Source organism: Trichosurus vulpecula, chromosome 4, assembly GCF_011100635.1.
Source record: "Trichosurus vulpecula isolate mTriVul1 chromosome 4, mTriVul1.pri, whole genome shotgun sequence".
NCBI classification, from domain to species: Eukaryota; Metazoa; Chordata; class Mammalia; order Diprotodontia; family Phalangeridae; genus Trichosurus; species Trichosurus vulpecula.
This window is the reverse complement of record NC_050576.1, coordinates 187,620,680-187,637,855: the sequence shown is the minus strand read 5'-3', so window position 1 is coordinate 187,637,855 and position 17,176 is coordinate 187,620,680. Positions and strand designations below refer to the sequence as shown.

General features: G+C 47.7%; 1 protein-coding gene across 1 annotated transcript; it reads left to right on the top strand.

The window, feature by feature from the left end:
* Positions 1–1,697: 1,697 nt before the first annotated feature.
* COPZ2 (COPI coat complex subunit zeta 2) lies at positions 1,698–15,334 on the top strand. The gene is made up of 9 exons (XM_036757697.1): positions 1,698–1,853; positions 2,865–2,939; positions 5,242–5,323; positions 6,456–6,547; positions 7,021–7,076; positions 7,555–7,632; positions 11,280–11,331; positions 12,828–12,866; positions 14,797–15,334. The coding sequence occupies exons 1-9, from the start codon at positions 1,731–1,733 to the stop codon at positions 14,842–14,844; spliced, it is 645 nt and encodes a 214-aa protein (XP_036613592.1). The 5' UTR covers positions 1,698–1,730; the 3' UTR covers positions 14,845–15,334.
* Positions 15,335–17,176: the final 1,842 nt, after the last annotated feature.

The window sequence follows — 17,176 nt, the reverse complement described above, 5'->3', positions numbered from 1 at the left end:
AGCGAGACACACCACAGAGTATAAGTTTTAAGTGGAGAATTTATTAGCCGGCGGCCATTGGGGTACGGCACCACAAATCAATGGCAATGTGTTGGGGTGATGGCTTGGCTTATATAGGCTATGTGGGGGGTACAGAGTGGGGGGGGGGAACAGCAACAAAGGTCCTGGCTGATCAAAAGATTCAGTCAGGTTATCGTACTAGTGGGATAATCTCATTTACATTCCTTGGTGGAGTCATGCAGCCCCAGGGATATCTGCTAGAAAGGGTCTGCCAGGTTATCCTTCAGTGGGATGGTCCTATCTATTGACATTCCTTGGTGGAGTCATGGAGTCCCAGGGGGTTTGCTAAATGCCAAAGACTTCTGAGTCCATTCTTTCTGGGGGTGCTTGTCAGTAGCTAGGGGTTTCTCAGGGGTTCCTAATTCTCCTTGTATTACACTCCAACTGTTTGACCTACTGGCTCCCTTTAAGTCCCAACTAGAATCTCCTCTTTTACTGGAAGCCTTCTCCAACCCCTCTTAATTCTAATATCTTCTTTGTGTTAATTATTTCCTATTTATCCTGTATATAGCTTGTTTTATACATTTGTTTGTTTGCATATGGTCTCCCCCATTAGATTGTAAGAGGACAGAAACTGTCTCTTTGCCTCTTTTTGTATCCTCCAGGTCTCAACACAATACCCAGTAGATAGTAGAAGCTTAATAAATGTTTATTGATTGGTTGTGTGTGTGTGTGTGTGTGTGTGTGTGTGTGTAGTCGAGACAAGTGAAACAAGGGCATGAGAAAACTTTGAGGGGGAAAAGAGAAGAGGAAGTACAGGTGAGGGTGAAGAATGGATGAAAAGTGGAAGGAAAGCTAGGCAAGGTAGAAAAGAGAGTAGGACAGAGGGAAGAGATGGGGGAATTTAAAGGAATTTGAATAGGGAAGAAAAGAAGGAAAAAAGCAGGAATGAAAAAAGAAACACAGGAAAGGGAGAAGAAAACTGAAAGAGTTACTTAAGAGAACAAAGGAGAGCAGAAAAAGACAAGTGAGTAGAGAAAGGAGAAGAGGAGAATGGGGGAAGGAAACGAGCATTCATTAAGTGCCTTATATAGGCTAGACACACGCTGCTTTACAAATATCATCTCCTTTGGTCCTCACGACAATCCTGGGAAGTTAGTAATGTTATTATCTTCATTTTACGGTTGAGGAAACTGAAGCAGACAGAGCCTAACTGATTTGCCTAGAGTTACACAACTAGTTAAGTGTCTGAGGCCACGTTTGAACTCACGTCTTCCTGACTCCCAGTCCAGCAGGTAGAGAAGGGGGTGGGGGGTGGTGAGGGGGAAAGGGAGATGGGAGAAAAAAAGAGGAGAAGAGAGAAGAATATGGGGAGCGAAAAGGCAGAAGAGAGGGAAGGGGAGAAGAGGGAGGAAAGAAAAAAGAGCATAAAAGAGGGAATGAAAAGTAGAGGGAGGAGAGAGAGAGGAGGGGGGCGGGCGGGTGGTGCAGAAGAGAGGGGACCAGAGGACGAGGCGAGGCTCTCGCCTGCCTCCCCTCCGCCCTCCCAGCCCAGGATCTCTTGCAGTCCCCTCCCTCGGGGGGCTGCCCCGCTCCGAGCTCGGTTTTCTGCGCTCAGCGCTCAGTACTTCGCGCTCCGCGGGCCAGGACGGGCCAGGCCAGCCCCGCGGGGGAGGGCGGCGGAGGCGGGGCCGGAGCCGGGCGGCGCTGTCAGTGCGGAGCTGAGCGGAATGCAGCGGCCCGAGGCCTGGCCACGTCCGCACCCAGGGGAGGGGGCCGCCGCGGAGGCGGCGGCGGCAGCCCGGGGGGGAACGGCGCAGGGCGCTGGGGCCTCGGAGCCCCCGGGGCTGCGGGTACGCTGCGCGCTCGGGAGCGTTCGGAGCTGCGGCCAACTCACAACTTCCCCAGCTTCAGGGGCGGTGGCGGCGGCGGCCAGGGCGCAGCTCCAGGAACTTTCGGCCACTGCCGTCGTCCGGGCTGGGGCGCGGGGGTGGGAAAGTGCCAGAAGGGATGGGAGGGCTAGTGGTGTCCCGAGCCCGAATAAGGAAAGGCTCTGGGGTACGAGAGGAAAAAAAGTTATGAGCTCTTGGTCCAAACTCACGGGGAAGGTTCTGGATCTGGGGTTGGCTGGGATTCTAGATCGATTTGGGACCGGGATGGGGGTGCAGGGTGTGGGCACAATGAACAGTTCGACTGGGCACCTTTACTGAGAAAAAGTCCGAGTGCCCATTGCTTTCTGGGGGTCCCAGGTGGGCATGCCAACTCTAGGAACCCGAAAGAGAAGAGCAAGGCTGCCAACTTGATAAGGGATGAAGGGTGGGGGTGGGGAAAGGGGAAGCTGCCCCTCCTCCTGGTCAAGTTCGAGACCCAGCCCTGTGGATGTGTCGGATTCTGCATCTGATTGACATTCCCAAGCTCTCTGGGAAAGTGGATCCCAGCCCTGGATCAAATCCTGAAGCTCTGGAATCAATAGGGAGAAGGTTCTGCTGGGGGGGTCAGACAAGGACCCCCATCAGTCTCCCCAGCCCAGGTTCTGTGATACACTCCGACTTAGACTCTGGAGCAGTCAGTGCATGACAGAACTTGGGTTTGGGTGGACCTTCTGCACGGAAAGGGGTCACCCAGCAGCAGGCCTTGGCCTCTAAGGCAGAGAGTAGAAGCTGCCTGGAAACTCAGCAGCCTCAGAAAAGAGGAGTCAGTGGGAATTTCAGTGTTGGGGCAGGGAGGTGACTCTGCAGAGCAGTCAGAAACTGTGTGGCTCTCCAAGGAAGGGATCCCTTGAAGCCTGAGGAATCCTTGGGATGAATAGGTCTGAGAGTCACTTCCGTCCTCAGCCAGCTTACTCTACCTTTGCTTGGGGTCAGTTGCAGGAACCATCTCTCTACACTGTCAAAGCAGTTTTCATCCTGGATAATGATGGACACCGGCTTCTGGCCAAGGTAACTCCCTACCTCTCCTCTTCCCTATAGCTTCCACTGCCCCAGCTCATCAGAGAGAATATAACAATCCAGAAACCCAAAGATGAGAGCCCCCTAGACTATAGGCCAGTGTAAAACACTAGACCTCCTCCACGGTGTATCAGAATAGGTTCTATGAGAGGTCTACTCCCTTGCCACTTCCAGATTTTCAGTTTGGGTTGCATGTGGTATGGGAAAGGAGTTGTTTTTATCCTTCAGTATCTCCTTGAATAGAGTCTTATCTTTCTCCACCCTTTCCAATGGCTAGATGGATCCCAAGAAAATGAAGGGACACCATATTCAGTCTTCTAACACCACAAATAAATGGAACTCGGCAGTCCCGGTTTCCCCAGATCTAGCAACTAACTATGTTCATTATTTTCAATTTAGCAAACAGCCATAATATCCCAATGTCAGAATTAGAAGATAGTTCAGAAATTATATGGTCCGTCCCCCTGCATTTGACAGACAGGGAACCAAAGGCCTAGAGAGGGGAGGTAACTTGCCCGAATTCACAAAGCTAGTTAGTGGCAGAAGCAGGATTAGAACCCGGGTCTCCTGATTACTAATCTGCTTTATCTATCTTGCCATATTACCGCTCAGTCATGTATCCATTATGTGTTTATTGGCGGAGGAGAGTCATGACCTAGCTAGAAAAAAAAACATCACTTATATAGTTGTCTCAGTTAGGGTACATAAGCTCCAAATTGCTCACTCTGGAGTTTGGAGTGAATTTTTGGATATTTAAATAATTATGCTTTACTTTTCACAATATTTGAATGGAGTTGGTACTCTCAGGCAGACAATGCTCCCAAAGCTTTCTGGGGGAGGGAGTGAGGCAGCTCATTGGTCTAGTACCGTATTCGTAGAAAATTTGTAGAAAATCCACAAGTCAGTTAATTGAGACTCAACTGTACCTAGCCCTTTATAGCTGAGAACAATCATAGGGTCATAGGATTTAGAGATGAAAGGGTTCAGCTGAAAGGGTACAGCCCCATCATTCTAAAGAAGTGTAAACTGAAGCCCAGAGGAGGGGAAATCACTTGTCCATGGCACATAGCTAGTAAGTGTCAGAGGCTGGATTTATACCCAGGTCCTTTGAACTAGCTTAAGATTTAAAGTTCTATCCAGACGTGGTAAATGCCACATTTTTCTATAGTTCCTTTCTGGGAAAAGTGTTTTTCACCAATTTCATTTCATTTATCATCTGACTACGCAAATCCCTGTTTTAAAAAATGGTGAACCTAAGGCCCAGAAATGACATTGTAAGTTCATACAATACAGCGTGCTGGGAAATAGAGCTCAAGTTTCTTTGACTTTGATTAAAAAAAATAGAGCTTTGGTCTCTTTGCCCAAGGTTCCCTCCTTGTCCCAGGTCATTAACTAAATACCTAGTCCCAAGCATTCCAGGCTATTTGTCCTCCCAGACACATCATGCTAAGCTGTCCGATAGTGGTCCAAAGCTCAGGCCATAGCTTCTTTGCCTTGAAGCAAGGCAAAGAGGAAGTTGTACAAAGTCCCCAGCCTGGTGCCTCACTGCCTGACTGGGTGGCTTTCCCTCCCAGAATGCTAAAGCAGCTCACTGTCACCAAATATCAGATCTGGAAGGGACCTTTGAGATCAGCTAGCCCAACCCCTCCATTTTACTGATAAGGATACCAAGTGGGGAGGTGATCTACCCAAGGTCATGAAACTAGGACGCAGGGCCCCAAACACAAGTCTTGAGGCTCTAGGTTCTAGAGCTGGAATGTTCCATTCTTCATTCTATTCAAGAACACCAATAATTATCACAGGCCCTGAAAACTTGGGTGAGATTTGCTTCTGGGAAAGTTCTCTGCAGAAGGAGTTGAGTTCCTTAAATGATGCAGGACTCTGGCTAACCCACTTTTTGGCGACCAAAACCATTGGGGAGGCCAGTAGCAGGGTGACTATTCTCCTAATGTAGTCTAGTTGGCATATTAAGGCCTCAAAGCAAATGTGCAGGACCGTTAAGAGAAAACCAGACTGACCTCCAGCTTTTTCTCAAAGAAGATAGTTAGCAGGTTTGAAAAACAAATACTTTTCTTTTTAGAATCTTTTTGTTTGGAATTGGCAGTCAATGGGGTGGGGCTGTGCTGAATGTGTCTGCCCTAGGCAGACCCTAGGGAGCAATAAGAGGGGGGCATTTTGCAGGGAGGTGGCTCTGAGACTCCAGCCTGCTGCTCGGCCACTTTCATTTAACATCCAGCCCCGCCCCTCACTCCCTCAGCCCACAATGTGGTTATCTCTTCTTCCTTTTCTCTAGTATTACGATGATACATTCCCCTCCATCAAGGAGCAGAAAGCCTTCGAGAAAAATGTCTTCAATAAGACTAATAGGACTGACAGTAAGTGATTGTGTTTCCATTGCTGTCCCCCAACTTAACCCACCTCAGCCTCACTCTCCACCCCCAAACTCCACCCTCCAACCAGGCAAACTTTGGCCCTGGCTCCTCTGCACTTCCTTTCCCACCTCAGAATTCATCCAGGCCACTTCTTTTACTTGGGATGATTGCTCTCTGACTCTGACGCTCCTTGCCTTCCTTCTGCCCTTCTTCCCACATCCCTCCCGCTTGCCTCTTCAGAGCAGCCTTCCTAACCCACTCAACACCCATGCTCTCCTGTTACTCAAGACTAGTGTCTGAAGGCCTGTCCCTCTAAGTCCTTGGGTTCCATTCTCCCCTCCCTACTGGCTTCCTCTAACTTGGAGTTCCCTAAGGGCAGAAATTATGTTTAGCCTAGCTCTCCATGTGGCAATTCTCCTCTCTCTGAAAACTTTAGACAGTAGATTGCCTCACTTAATACTATATCTCTAGGCTGTAGGCTTGTATCCCTGCCTTCAGGAAAGCCTTCCTGACCCAGCCTGGGAAAATATGTTTGGGCTCCAAGGAGGAAAAGAAAGGAAGTTGTGGAAATATGTGTAGTCAGTCAATTAATAAACATTTATTAAGCACTTACTACAGTTATCCCTTCCACATCGCCACTTTCCCCATTGAGGTTTCTTATATCATGGGTCAGCACAAGAAATTAAATGGGAATTTTGGGTTACTTTTATGGAAGCCACAGATAACACCTGAAGTCCAGCAGAAGACACAGAAAAAGTTTAGACTCAGAAATGCATAGAATGTATATATAGTATGCTATAATAGCAATCCGAATTTTATAATAAGGTACCGTAAACACCCCATAAAAGAAAAAGGAAAAATTCAGACTTTTCTGATACGAAGGGAGGGCCAAAAAATTTTACTCAGATTTTCCAGATGTCTGGTGGTGGGGGGGGCTGCCCCTAATTCCTGTGATGTTTGGAAGAGATAACTATGTCAAGCATCATGCTAAGCACTGGGGATACAAAGAAAGACAAAGGATGGTGCCTGATCTCTAGGAGCTACAGAGATGGGGATGAGAGACAAGGCTAGGCCATGAGGCCAGTGGGAGGGAGCCTGAATGTCCTTCCTTTCTTCCCTCCTAACATCCTTTCAGGTGAGATTGCCTTTTTTGGGGGTATGACCATTGTCTACAAGAGCAGCATCGACCTTTTCCTGTATGTGGTGGGCTCATCCCAGGAGAATGAGGTGAACACAAGGGCCTGGGGGAGTTGAGGGGGAAAGAGGGTTGGGATGGACTGGGGGAGGGGCTGGGGGCTCTGAGGATTTGATGGGCTGAGTATTGACTTTCTCTGTGGGGCACAGTGATGCAAGCCTACTACCTGAGGAAAATCCTCGATCCAAAAGAGACCTTGAAAAATCTCATCCATGTTACTGCCTCCAGGTGAAATGAGGCTAGACTTATCTTTGTTAGCCATTTATCCTTTTCTCATCTCAATAAAAGGAGGTTCTATGATCTCTCTTCATACTATGATCCAGCTTCATTCAGATGTGAAGCTATTCACTTCCCTACTAAGGTCTCCCTACTTCAGGACCATCCCAATACCTCCTGGGAATGGAAAAACCACTTATCCCCAGGTATCTAGTATTGTTTTTGAAGTCTCTCACTGGCCTTACTGGGTCCACTCTCTTTTTCTTTTCTCCCCACTCCCCCCACCCAGCTGATGCTCATGTCAGTCCTCACCTGCCTGTTTGATTCCCTGAACCATGTGTTACGGTAAGTGACACTGTGGCCCCAGAGTTGAGCCATTTCCCTGAGCCCCGAAGACTCTCATCCTCCAGATACCTTCTACACCAAGGAGGTGCCTTCTTCTAATGCTCACCCATCCTCAGCCTCCTCAGAACTGGGAAGAGAACCCTCCCTCCTCTAGTTCTCATTCCTAGCCTGCTGACCCATGAGAGTATGGCCATTTAGAAGGTATGGCCACTGGGGACTTTGATCCAGGTTAGGTCCCTTGATGGATTTGATGTTGCTGCCTTAAGTGAAGGCTTGGACCAGTGAGAGGCAGGATAGATAATAGAAGTCCTACCAAAGGATCAGGGATATCTAGACATGTTCCTCTTTCTCCCTCTCACCATACCCCCCCTCCAACCCTTGAGCACCTCTATGTTTTATGGGAGAGGGTAAATTGTTGGGGGACCATGATCCCCTGCCAGAAGCAGGAGGTGGTTCAGATGACTGGTTATACCTTCAGGAGGAACATAGAGAAACGCTCATTGGTGGAGAACATGGATGGAGCTTTCCTGGTGGTGGATGAGATCGTGGATGGCGGGTAAGAAGGGCATGGGTAAGAAAGAGGGCCACCGGGGACATTCCACAAGAATTGTCAAGGATATCCATATGGTGCCATCCAGATAAGGTTCTGAGCTACAGCTTTAACAGAGGGTGTGAGTGTGAAGAAAATACTTTGTAGACCTAAAATTCTACACGAGAGGGAGCCTGTGAATAGTGGGCCAGCCTTGGAATCAGAAAGGCCTGGCTTCAGTTCCTGCTTCTGACACATACTAACTGGGTGGCTATGAGCCAGTGACTTAACTTCTCAGGGCTCCAAGCAACCCTAAGATAATAAATTACCATTAAGTTGTTGAGTTACTTTGGTAGAAGGAATTTCCCCATCATGAATTCCTTACATAGATAAAATCATTTGTCTGTCTCCTCCCTTTTCCAAACCTGTATAAATATGAGTTATTATGATTTAAAAACACAACTGGACCAATATGGATCATTCTCCACTATCTACATTACATGTTATTTGTAAATCCTGGGTCAGCTTCTTCCTAATGTGCAGCATGGGCTCCATTCACTTTCCCGCACTACTTAGTGAGAGCTTGGAGAATTCAGTCTAATTTTAATATTAGCCAAGGCCAAACAGATTTAGGAAGTTGGATTTAATGAAAAAACACAGGCTAGAATATTGAATAAAAATGACTTTTTAGATTATCTACTATTTGGGGATTATCTAAATCGTGGTGACCCAGCATTGGTGCAGATAATCAGAAAATGGTTAATGTCCTTGGCCTTTTAGACAGCATAAGATACTCTATACCCAGACTCTTTCCACTCCCTAAGAAAGATCTCAGTGTCTATAGGGAGAATGCCGATAGTTTATGCAATGTAAAGTAGAGCAAATGTCTCCTTGAAGCCCCAACCTTTCTTGGGAAAAGAGGAGACATTTGATCAAGAAGTGGATTTCTACAAGAGAATGTCCAGGAAAAAATGAGGTGCTTTGGCACTAGGAAAATCTTTGCTTTTTTACCGGGTAGGAGTGGAACATCTCGAGAGGTTTACTATGAAATCAGGAGGGAGTAGCTAAAGAAACTGACCTGAGCTCCCTGAAAGTCAGGTCCCTGGGGATACCCTGCTGTCAGACTGAACCCTGGACAGAGCTCAGGGTGGGGCATTATGGGAGGAAGTAGATGCATTCCCAGCTTTCTAGGAGTCCCCATAGACTGATGGGGGAAAACAGTACCACCCAAGCTGCATGGAAAGATGGGACACAATGCACACAAACTCTTATACAAATTACTTAAGGGTTCAATAAAGCAAAGTGAAAACAATTAGCAATAACTCACATTTATATAAAGAACATAACTCATATTACTATAGCATCTGAACATTACAAAGCACTTACCTTACAACACTCTGAGATCATAGGGATCACAGGAGCGTAGATTTAGAGCTGGAAGAAACCTTATAGACCCTCGAGTCTGATATTTTCATTTTACAGATGAAGGCACAGAGAAGTTAATTGATTTGCTCAGGGGCACACAGCTAGTGTCTAAAGTAAGACTTGAACCCAGGTCTTCCTGACTCCATATCCAGTATGCCACAGATAAGGAAACGAGCCCCAATAAGTTAGGTGACTTAGCCAAGATCACATGACTAGTAAGTGTCAGACCTGACATTCAAACAAATATAAAGGAGCAGAGTAAAACCTCAGTGATCTGGAGTAAGAGAAGGAAAAGGCCAGTCTGACTCTTTTAAGTTTTTGAGACTGGACCAGTGATTTCACGGGCACTGGGCACTCCCAGTGAGGACATTCCCTAGATCAATGCTGATGGCATCTGCTCCACAATTCGTAGTTCCAGAGAGTCACCTGGGGAAACTGAAAAATTAAGTGACTGGCCCAGGGTCACACAACCAACATGTGTCAGAAGTAGGAGTTGAGGACTTGACAGAGTCTTCTTGACTCTGAGGCCAGCTCTCCATCCATGAAAGCAAGGTGCCTCCTTTGATTATGGTGTTATTAAAGATTATTTTAAAAATTAAATTATTAAACATGTCATACTTTAAAGGATGGTGCATATTAAAACTGAAGGCAGAAGTGGGATGCTCATGAGTAAAATGAGGAAAATGGATGGAAAAAATTATAACTCGCAATGGGACCTAATTATTATATATATGAATGTTCCCCAAACATCAGAGCCCTTTCAAGTACAGGAGTTTATTGCTGGATTGAGGGGAGGGGGAGGGGAATAAATATTAAGCTCCTACTATGTTCCAGGCACTGTGCTAAGTGCTTTGCAGCAGTTATCTCATTTGATCCTCACAACTGCCCTGGGAGGCAGGTGCTGTTTCTATCCCCATGTTACAGATGAGGAAACTGAGGCAGGCAGATGAAGTGACTAGTAATTATCTGAGGCTGGATTTGAACTCATGTCTTCCTGAATCCAGGCCCCACCCTGGAGTATCCCAGGGACCTGATGTTCAGGGAGCTCTACCTACTGTGTCATCTAGCTGCCTCTGGAGGTTGAGGGCATAGTTTATGAAAGTGCTCTTAATTTTGTAGCTTTAAAAAGCTATGGATTTAAAAAAAAAAAGCTATGGATTTGAGATTGGATCCTCTCTGCCCGCTAGTCTAAAAATTGTGATATTTCTACCCCATAGGCATATATATATGTATATGTAATATACACATACATATATAACATATACATATACAGACACATATGTATGGTGCTAAATTTGAAGTCAGGAAGACCTGGGTTCAAATTCTGCTTCTGACACTGGCTGTGGGAACCTTAACCTCTCTGAGCCTTGGTTTCCTCCTCTGTAAGATGAAAATGGGAATAATAAGACCAAGGGTATCTGCCTGCCAGCATTGTTGTACTTCTCCTATTGAGCTAATATGGATAAAGCACTTAGCCTGCTTGAGCATCATGACTTGAGAGTCATGCCAGTCACAGTGTGTGTGGTTAGTGCCAAGTCCAAAGTCATAGGGTCTGAATGAATGAAATTTTACTGTTTAGTACAGAGGCCTAAATGCTGGGCCAGGATGGGGGTCAGAGGAAGGATTTAAAGGAAAAGGGCAAGGAAAGGGAAATACAATTCAAGTAAATCAGGGAAGACTTCCAGGAGGAGGTGAGAGTTCACCTGGGTTTTGAGAAGCAAGGAAGGAAGGGAGGGAGGAAAGAAGTAAAGGAGGAAAGAAAAAAGGGAGGAAGGGAGGGAGGAAAAAAAAGGAAGGAGAAAGGAAAGAAAGAGGTGAGGGAAGAAGGAAAGGAGGGAGGGAAGAAAGAAGGAAAGGAGAAAAGAAAAAAGGGATGGAGGGAGAAAAAAAGGAAGGAGAAAGGAAAGAAGAGAAGTGAGGGAGGAAGGAAAGGAGGGAGGGAAAAAAGAAGGAAAGGAGGAAAGAAAAAAGGGATGAAGGGAGGGAGAAAAGAAAGAGAAAGGAAAGAAAGAAGTGAGGAAGGAAAGAAAGGAGGGAGGGAGGAAAGAAGGAGGGAAGGGGAGAAAGAAGAAATGGAGAGAGGAAGGGAGAGCATTTATGAAGCATTTATTATATGCAAAGCACTGTGTTAGTGCTGAGGACACAAACAAAAGCAAGTCAGTCTCTGGTCTCAGGGGGTGCTTAGTGGAAAGGAAATGGGGAAGATAACTAGTTTTGTGCCATTTTCCTCCTGTTGTTTTTATTTTTAGTGTAATTCTGGAGAATGATCCCCAGCAGGTGATCCAGAAAGTGAACTTCCGGGTAAGGATCTCTGTTCTCTCCCTTCTTTGTCCTAGCCTGAGTCACGGGTAGCAGGGAGGGTTGGCTGGAAACCTCCCTTCCTTCTCCCTTCTCTTTTTCTTCCCTAACTGGATACTGGAGTACCCAATACCTGGAAGGCTGGAGCCTTCCAGGGACATTCTGTTCCTTGACTTGGCCCTCAAGGGTTGTCTCGATTTGGGGCTGCCAGGAACTGAATGGAGAAAAGGGCAGGTTTCCTAGAAAGAAAGGTGGAGATGATGTAATAAGTGAAAGATCATTGCCCCTTTATACCTCAAACCACCCACCTTCCACCACCCCCAACTACTACCCATTTACCCCAACCCCTTTAGATCTCTTAGCACTTGGTCCTCACTACTGGGAGGAAGCTCTCTTTGCCAAAGAGGTGTAAAAACCATGTCCTCTAAGAAAAGCAGTGAGTTGGTAATAGGAAAGCCACTGGATTTGGGTGTTAGGTCATATTAGGTCAGACAGGAAACCCGACTAAAATGTAATTGGGAAATACAATAAAATGTAAATAATATTACATTTTAAAACTAAGTCAGTATGCAGCCTACAGGGATCCTTATGTACAGATTTTCTTTTTCTTTGGGAGGTAGTCAGGATTAAATTACTTGCCCAGAATTAGACAGGTAGTGTCTGAAGCCGGATTTGAACTCAGGTCCCCCTAATTCCAGGGCCAGTACTCTATCCTAGCTGCCCCTAAGTGCCCCCCTTTTCTACTTGAGTTTGACACCACCCATCTATAAAATGGAAGTAGTAATACTTTTGCTAATCATCTCAGAGGGTTGTTTAAGGAAAGCATGTGTTAAAGCTTAAAGATCTATGTTGTTGTAGTTGTTTTCAATTGTGCCCAACTCTCCATGACCCCATTTGGGGTTTTCTTGGCAGAGATACTGGAGAGGTCTGCCATTTCCTCCTCCAGGCCATTTGACAGATGAGGAAACTGAGGCAAACAGTGACTTGGCCAGAATCACATAGATAGTAAGTGTCTGAGGCCAGATTTGAACTCTGGAAGATGAGCCTGCCTTTCTCCAGGCCTGGTGCTCTATCCACTGCACCACCTAGCGGCCCAAGGCTCTACATAGGGGAGGTCTATTATATTGTCCATAAAGTGAGGCTAGACGGTATCTTAGGTCCTTTCCTCTAAGTTCCTCGATCCTGAAGTCTCCTGGTTGCTTTGGCCTTGAAGGTCATTTGTTCTAGTCTAGTTTCCCCGCACAGCTGGATGAGATTTCCTCCCTCACTCCTTCCCTTAAACATCAGGAGGAATCCAGGGGTCACAGTTGCCAAAGCACCATCTCAGGGTTTAACTTGGGTGTGAGATAGGAGATAGGTGCCCCTGGATCCCCCACAGTCCCCACCATTCCACCGAGCCCCCTTTCCTCTGCTCTTGTCTTCTGCCTCTGTGTCCCTTCCCCCTGCTATGCCCCACTCTTTCTAACACTCCCTCCACCACTGGCTTTGTTTCTCCACAGGTCGATGACAGTGGCCTGTCTGAGCAGAGTGTGGCCCAGGTAGGCACCCTGGAACCTGGAATCCAAGTTGGGAAGAGTATTTCAAGGGATAGCCTGAGGAAGGGCAGGGCAGAGGGAGCAGGCCTAGAAACTTGCAGGAGGGAGGGGGCAAAGATGAGGGAGGGGGAAAAGATGGGAAGAAAGAACATGACAGAAGGCTCCTGGGGATCCCCAGAGGGATGAGAAGAACTTGACCTCATCAACTAATCTCATCCTTCCCAAGCCTCCCATAAGAGGTCTTTACTCCCTTCTCTCCTTTTGACGGAAGAAGGGGAAGAAGAACCTCCTTACCACCCTCCTTCCTCTCCATTTCCCCTTGGAGTTCATGGCTATGGCTGGGGACTTTTGGACCCTGTGGAAGGATTGATCCTGCTTCTCATCCTCCCCTACCAACTCCATATTCCCACTCACCCTTAAACCTGTAACACCAGGCTCTTCAGGGACTCAGTCTGTTAGCCACACTTGCCACATCCTCTAAAGACCATGCCTGGCGGGGAGGTGGGGTTCCCCCAGCTTTGGTCCCACTGGGTTTCCAGCTACACAGACTTCCTGCTTATCTGTCTGTCTTCCTCTCCTGATCCACCCCCACAGGTCCTTCCACCCAGACTAATCCCGTTTGCATGAAGCTCCCTGCTCCAGGCATTCACTAACCACCTTCTTCCCCTGCGATCGTAGCTGAGGCCAGAGGACTCGCTCACATTCACCCTGTCTCTTGCCCTGGGCCCCAGGTTTGGTACCCATGTTTCCTACTGCAGCTTGTAACAGTTTGCCCTAGCTCTGGCTGATCTGGGCTCCTTCCTCACCCCCGAGCTTACCACTTCTTGTGCCTCCTCACGCTCCAGCTAGGCTGAGCCAGCTGCATCGAGAGATTTTGGGGTGGACAGAGGCTAGAAGGTGCTCACTTAGCACAGCTCCCAAAAGCCCAGATGACTAGCTGTCACCAGGAGGGGATGGAGAGGAGCTAACTCCTTCAGTGAGGGGGATCCCTGAGGAAAGGATTGATAAGAGACCAGGTTCCAGGTGGGGATATGCCAGAAAACTCAACATTCAGCCTCTGGCTCAGTGCCTATCTCAGAAGAAATGAGGAGGAAAGGAAAGGCGGAGGGGGAGGGTTAATGCCCCTGGGGCCAATGCTGGAGGGTATGTCCACAGCCCAGACCTGTGTGAGCACAGCCTTGTTAAGTAGAGAGAGGTAAAATGCTAGGGTCCTGGGTGGTTGCAGGTGTGTCTGAGTGTCTTTGTGTATCTGTAAAGGAAGGAGTGGCCTGTCTCCACAAGTTCCAGGGCCACGTAGCGTTCTGTATACCTCCGTGTTTGTGTTTGGGTGTGCTAGGGAGATGGGGTGGGGATGAGCCATCAGCACCCAAGCCGTACCACCTCCGGCTTAGAGACCCTTCCCCAGAGGATAAAGTCAGACTGTTTGGACAGGGTGACAGTAGCCCAGGGCCCCTCAGTGTGCTGAGAGGTGCCTGGGTGGGGCGAACACTGGAGCTCCTCTCTATCTTCGCCTCCAGGCTTGGACGTGGCACTGGCATCAGCGTGGGCGGGACCTGGCTCCCTCTGGCCTTGCTACGCTGGTGGAGGGGGCTGGGGAAACATGACTGCCACTCCCTTTGCCCACGTGTCAGCAGATGGCAGAGAACCTTGAGCTGCCAGGAGGGATAGGGGATGGGTGTGTTAGTTTTTGGATCCCAACCAAGACTAGAAAGCCAGAGTTCAAACTCCCCAAATGCTCCCTCCCCCTAGCCAGGTAGAGAAATTCTATTGCCACCTAGTGGCTGAGTGCCAGCCCTGTGGCAACGCTGAGACTCAGCTGAGCCCTCTCACCTAGTACAAAGAGTCCTTGGGCTGCAGGGTCACAGGGTGAATGACTTTCCTTCTCTTTCCTCCTGTTCTCTCTCCCCCACCTCTCCCTCCCCAACCAAAATAGGTTCTGCAGTCTGCCAAGGAGCAAATTAAGTGGTCTTTACTAAAGTGAAAACCATAGGAACCAAACTTCCTGCCTACTCCACGGACCATTTCCTCAGTTCTGTAAAATGCTGAGGACCCAGAGAGACAAGAGGGTCCCTCCCTTTCACCCTCCCCAAGCCTCCCCCTCATACCAATGCAGAATCCTGAGTTCTTGACCTCTGATGCATTGACCAGAGGGGACCCTATCCTTTGAGTCATAAAATCACAGAGCTGGAAGGGACTTTGGTCATCTTCTGTACCCAGACATCCAAACAGGCTGGATCCTGAAGGGGGACAACCAGCCTCCATTTGAAGACTTCCAGTGATAGGGAACTCATTACTCCCCAGCAGCCACTTTTGAATCACTCTCATGGGTGAATCAGTTAGTCATCCCTTCCCCTGCCCACTCCCCAAGACAACCAAGTGATCTGCCTCCTTAATGGTGGACTCTTTTGTCTCCCTGTCTGGGACCTGAGACCAGGCACTGAGGACTGCAATAAAACACCTTTTGTCTCCTGTCCGGGGTTTCCTATTTCTCCTGACCCAGGAGGTTGTGTGTCTGTATGAGACTGGAACTTGGGCAATGTGTGCCCCTGTCCCAGGGTATGTGACCCTGTGTTTGTGTGTGACTATGAGGATGATCATGTGAAACATCTTATGAGAGAATAAGGGGGAGGAGGGATGCTAGTAGCATGTGGTATTTGCCAGCACATGGTGGGTGGCTTCACTAAAGATCCTTGGTCACTCACTCACTTTTTCCTGCTTTTCCACAATGCATCAGAGGTTCTTACCTACAATGGACTAGCCATCATCATTTGTCTTTTTTTGTCCTATCTCTACTCTGGAGAGTTCCTCAACCTAGCCATCATCTTCAGGCCAGCCACGTATATGCACAGGTAGCCTGTGTTTATGGGGCAGGGCAGTACCACGGATAGAGTGCTGAGCCTGGAGTCAGAAAGACTCATCTTCCTAGTTCAAATTTGGGCTCAGATGCTTTACTATCTGTGTGACCCTGGGCAAGTCACTTAACCCTGTTTGCCTCAGTTTCCTCATCTGTAAAATGAGCTGGAGAAGGAAATGGCAAACCAGTGTCTTTGCCAAGAAAACCCCAAAAGGGGTCAGGAAGAGTCGGACATGACCGAAAAGACGAAACAACAATACTGTCTGTGTTTATATGCTGAAGAGGGAAGATTTGCAGCTTAAAGAAAGAGCTGGGAGGAAGCAGGGAGGATCGCCCACCACAAATATGTGACCGAACACCTACCCAAATAGGTTATGAGAACACACCTGTTGTCAGATTGGGCGGGTGCACAGGGAGGAAGTAAAAGAATCGCAGGAGCATTCTGGGAAGGGAGGAGAAAGGCTGGTGGAGGGGCCTTCTCAGGTACCACAGACTCAGTTATCTGTCCTTTGGAGCTGGAAGGGACCCCAAGATCTGGTCCTAGATGAACAAGCATCCCTCTGAAATATAATAATAGCTGACATTTATATAGCACTTATAGCCCTTTACATATATTATCTCATTTGAGCCTCATAACAACCCTGTGCGATTCTACCATTGTCTTATAGATAGGAAACAGGATTAGAGAGGGTGACAAGAGTAAAATGTCTGAAGCAGGATTTGAACCTATGTTAGTGTGCTCTGTGCCGTGCTCCTTCTACAATACCATCACCCCCCCCCCTCCCCTTCTCCAGGGTGATAGTAAAAAGATCCCTGGATTTGGAGTCACAGGTTCTGGGTTCAAATTCTAACCGCCATTTAACCTGTATGACCAAGGGGAAATTTGAGTCACCTCTCTGGGTTCTAGTTTCTTCCTCCTTAGTATGAAGTTGAACCAAGCATTTATTAATTGCCTATTACATGCCAGGCACTGTACGAAGCCTTGGGGATATACAGGTAGAAAACAGTCCCTGCCCTACAGAAGATATGGAGAAGATAATCTTGCAACAATTATGTGCAAAAAAGATGTAGATGAGATAAATTAGAGGTGGTCAGAGTGCCTAGAGATCTGTTTTCCTATTTTCTGCCATGACCTGGAAACTGCATTCAATTTAAGAACTTTCTTGAGGATGCCTAATATCCAGGTCCCAATCGGCTCATTTCCTCGGAAGTGCTGGGTTCTCCGTCTCTAGGCCGGGCTAGACCCGGTCTAAGCCTTCAGTCTCACGTTAGCTCCACCCCCGGGACGACATTTGCAATCCTGTAGCACCACCTGGAGGGGAACTAAGAGCATGGCAAAGCAGTCAAAACTGTAAGCTCAGCCCCTCCTTTCTGCCCTGATTTGCCTTTCAGGCCCCACCCTCCATCTCACTCCTCCACCTCCGCTAGGTACGACTCGGGTACCTCCCTAGAGACTCCA

Bases quoted from the DNA above. Each gene is read 5' to 3' on its own strand.
- COPZ2 (XM_036757697.1), top strand. From the start codon at position 1,731: ATGCAGCGGCCCGAGGCCTGGCCACGTCCGCACCCAGGGGAGGGGGCC. The intron at 7,077-7,554 runs GTAAGTGACACT...TTATACCTTCAG, and splicing joins TCCCTGAACCATGTGTTACG to GAGGAACATAGAGAAACGCT. The intron at 7,633-11,279 runs GTAAGAAGGGCA...TTTTATTTTTAG, and splicing joins GATGAGATCGTGGATGGCGG to TGTAATTCTGGAGAATGATC.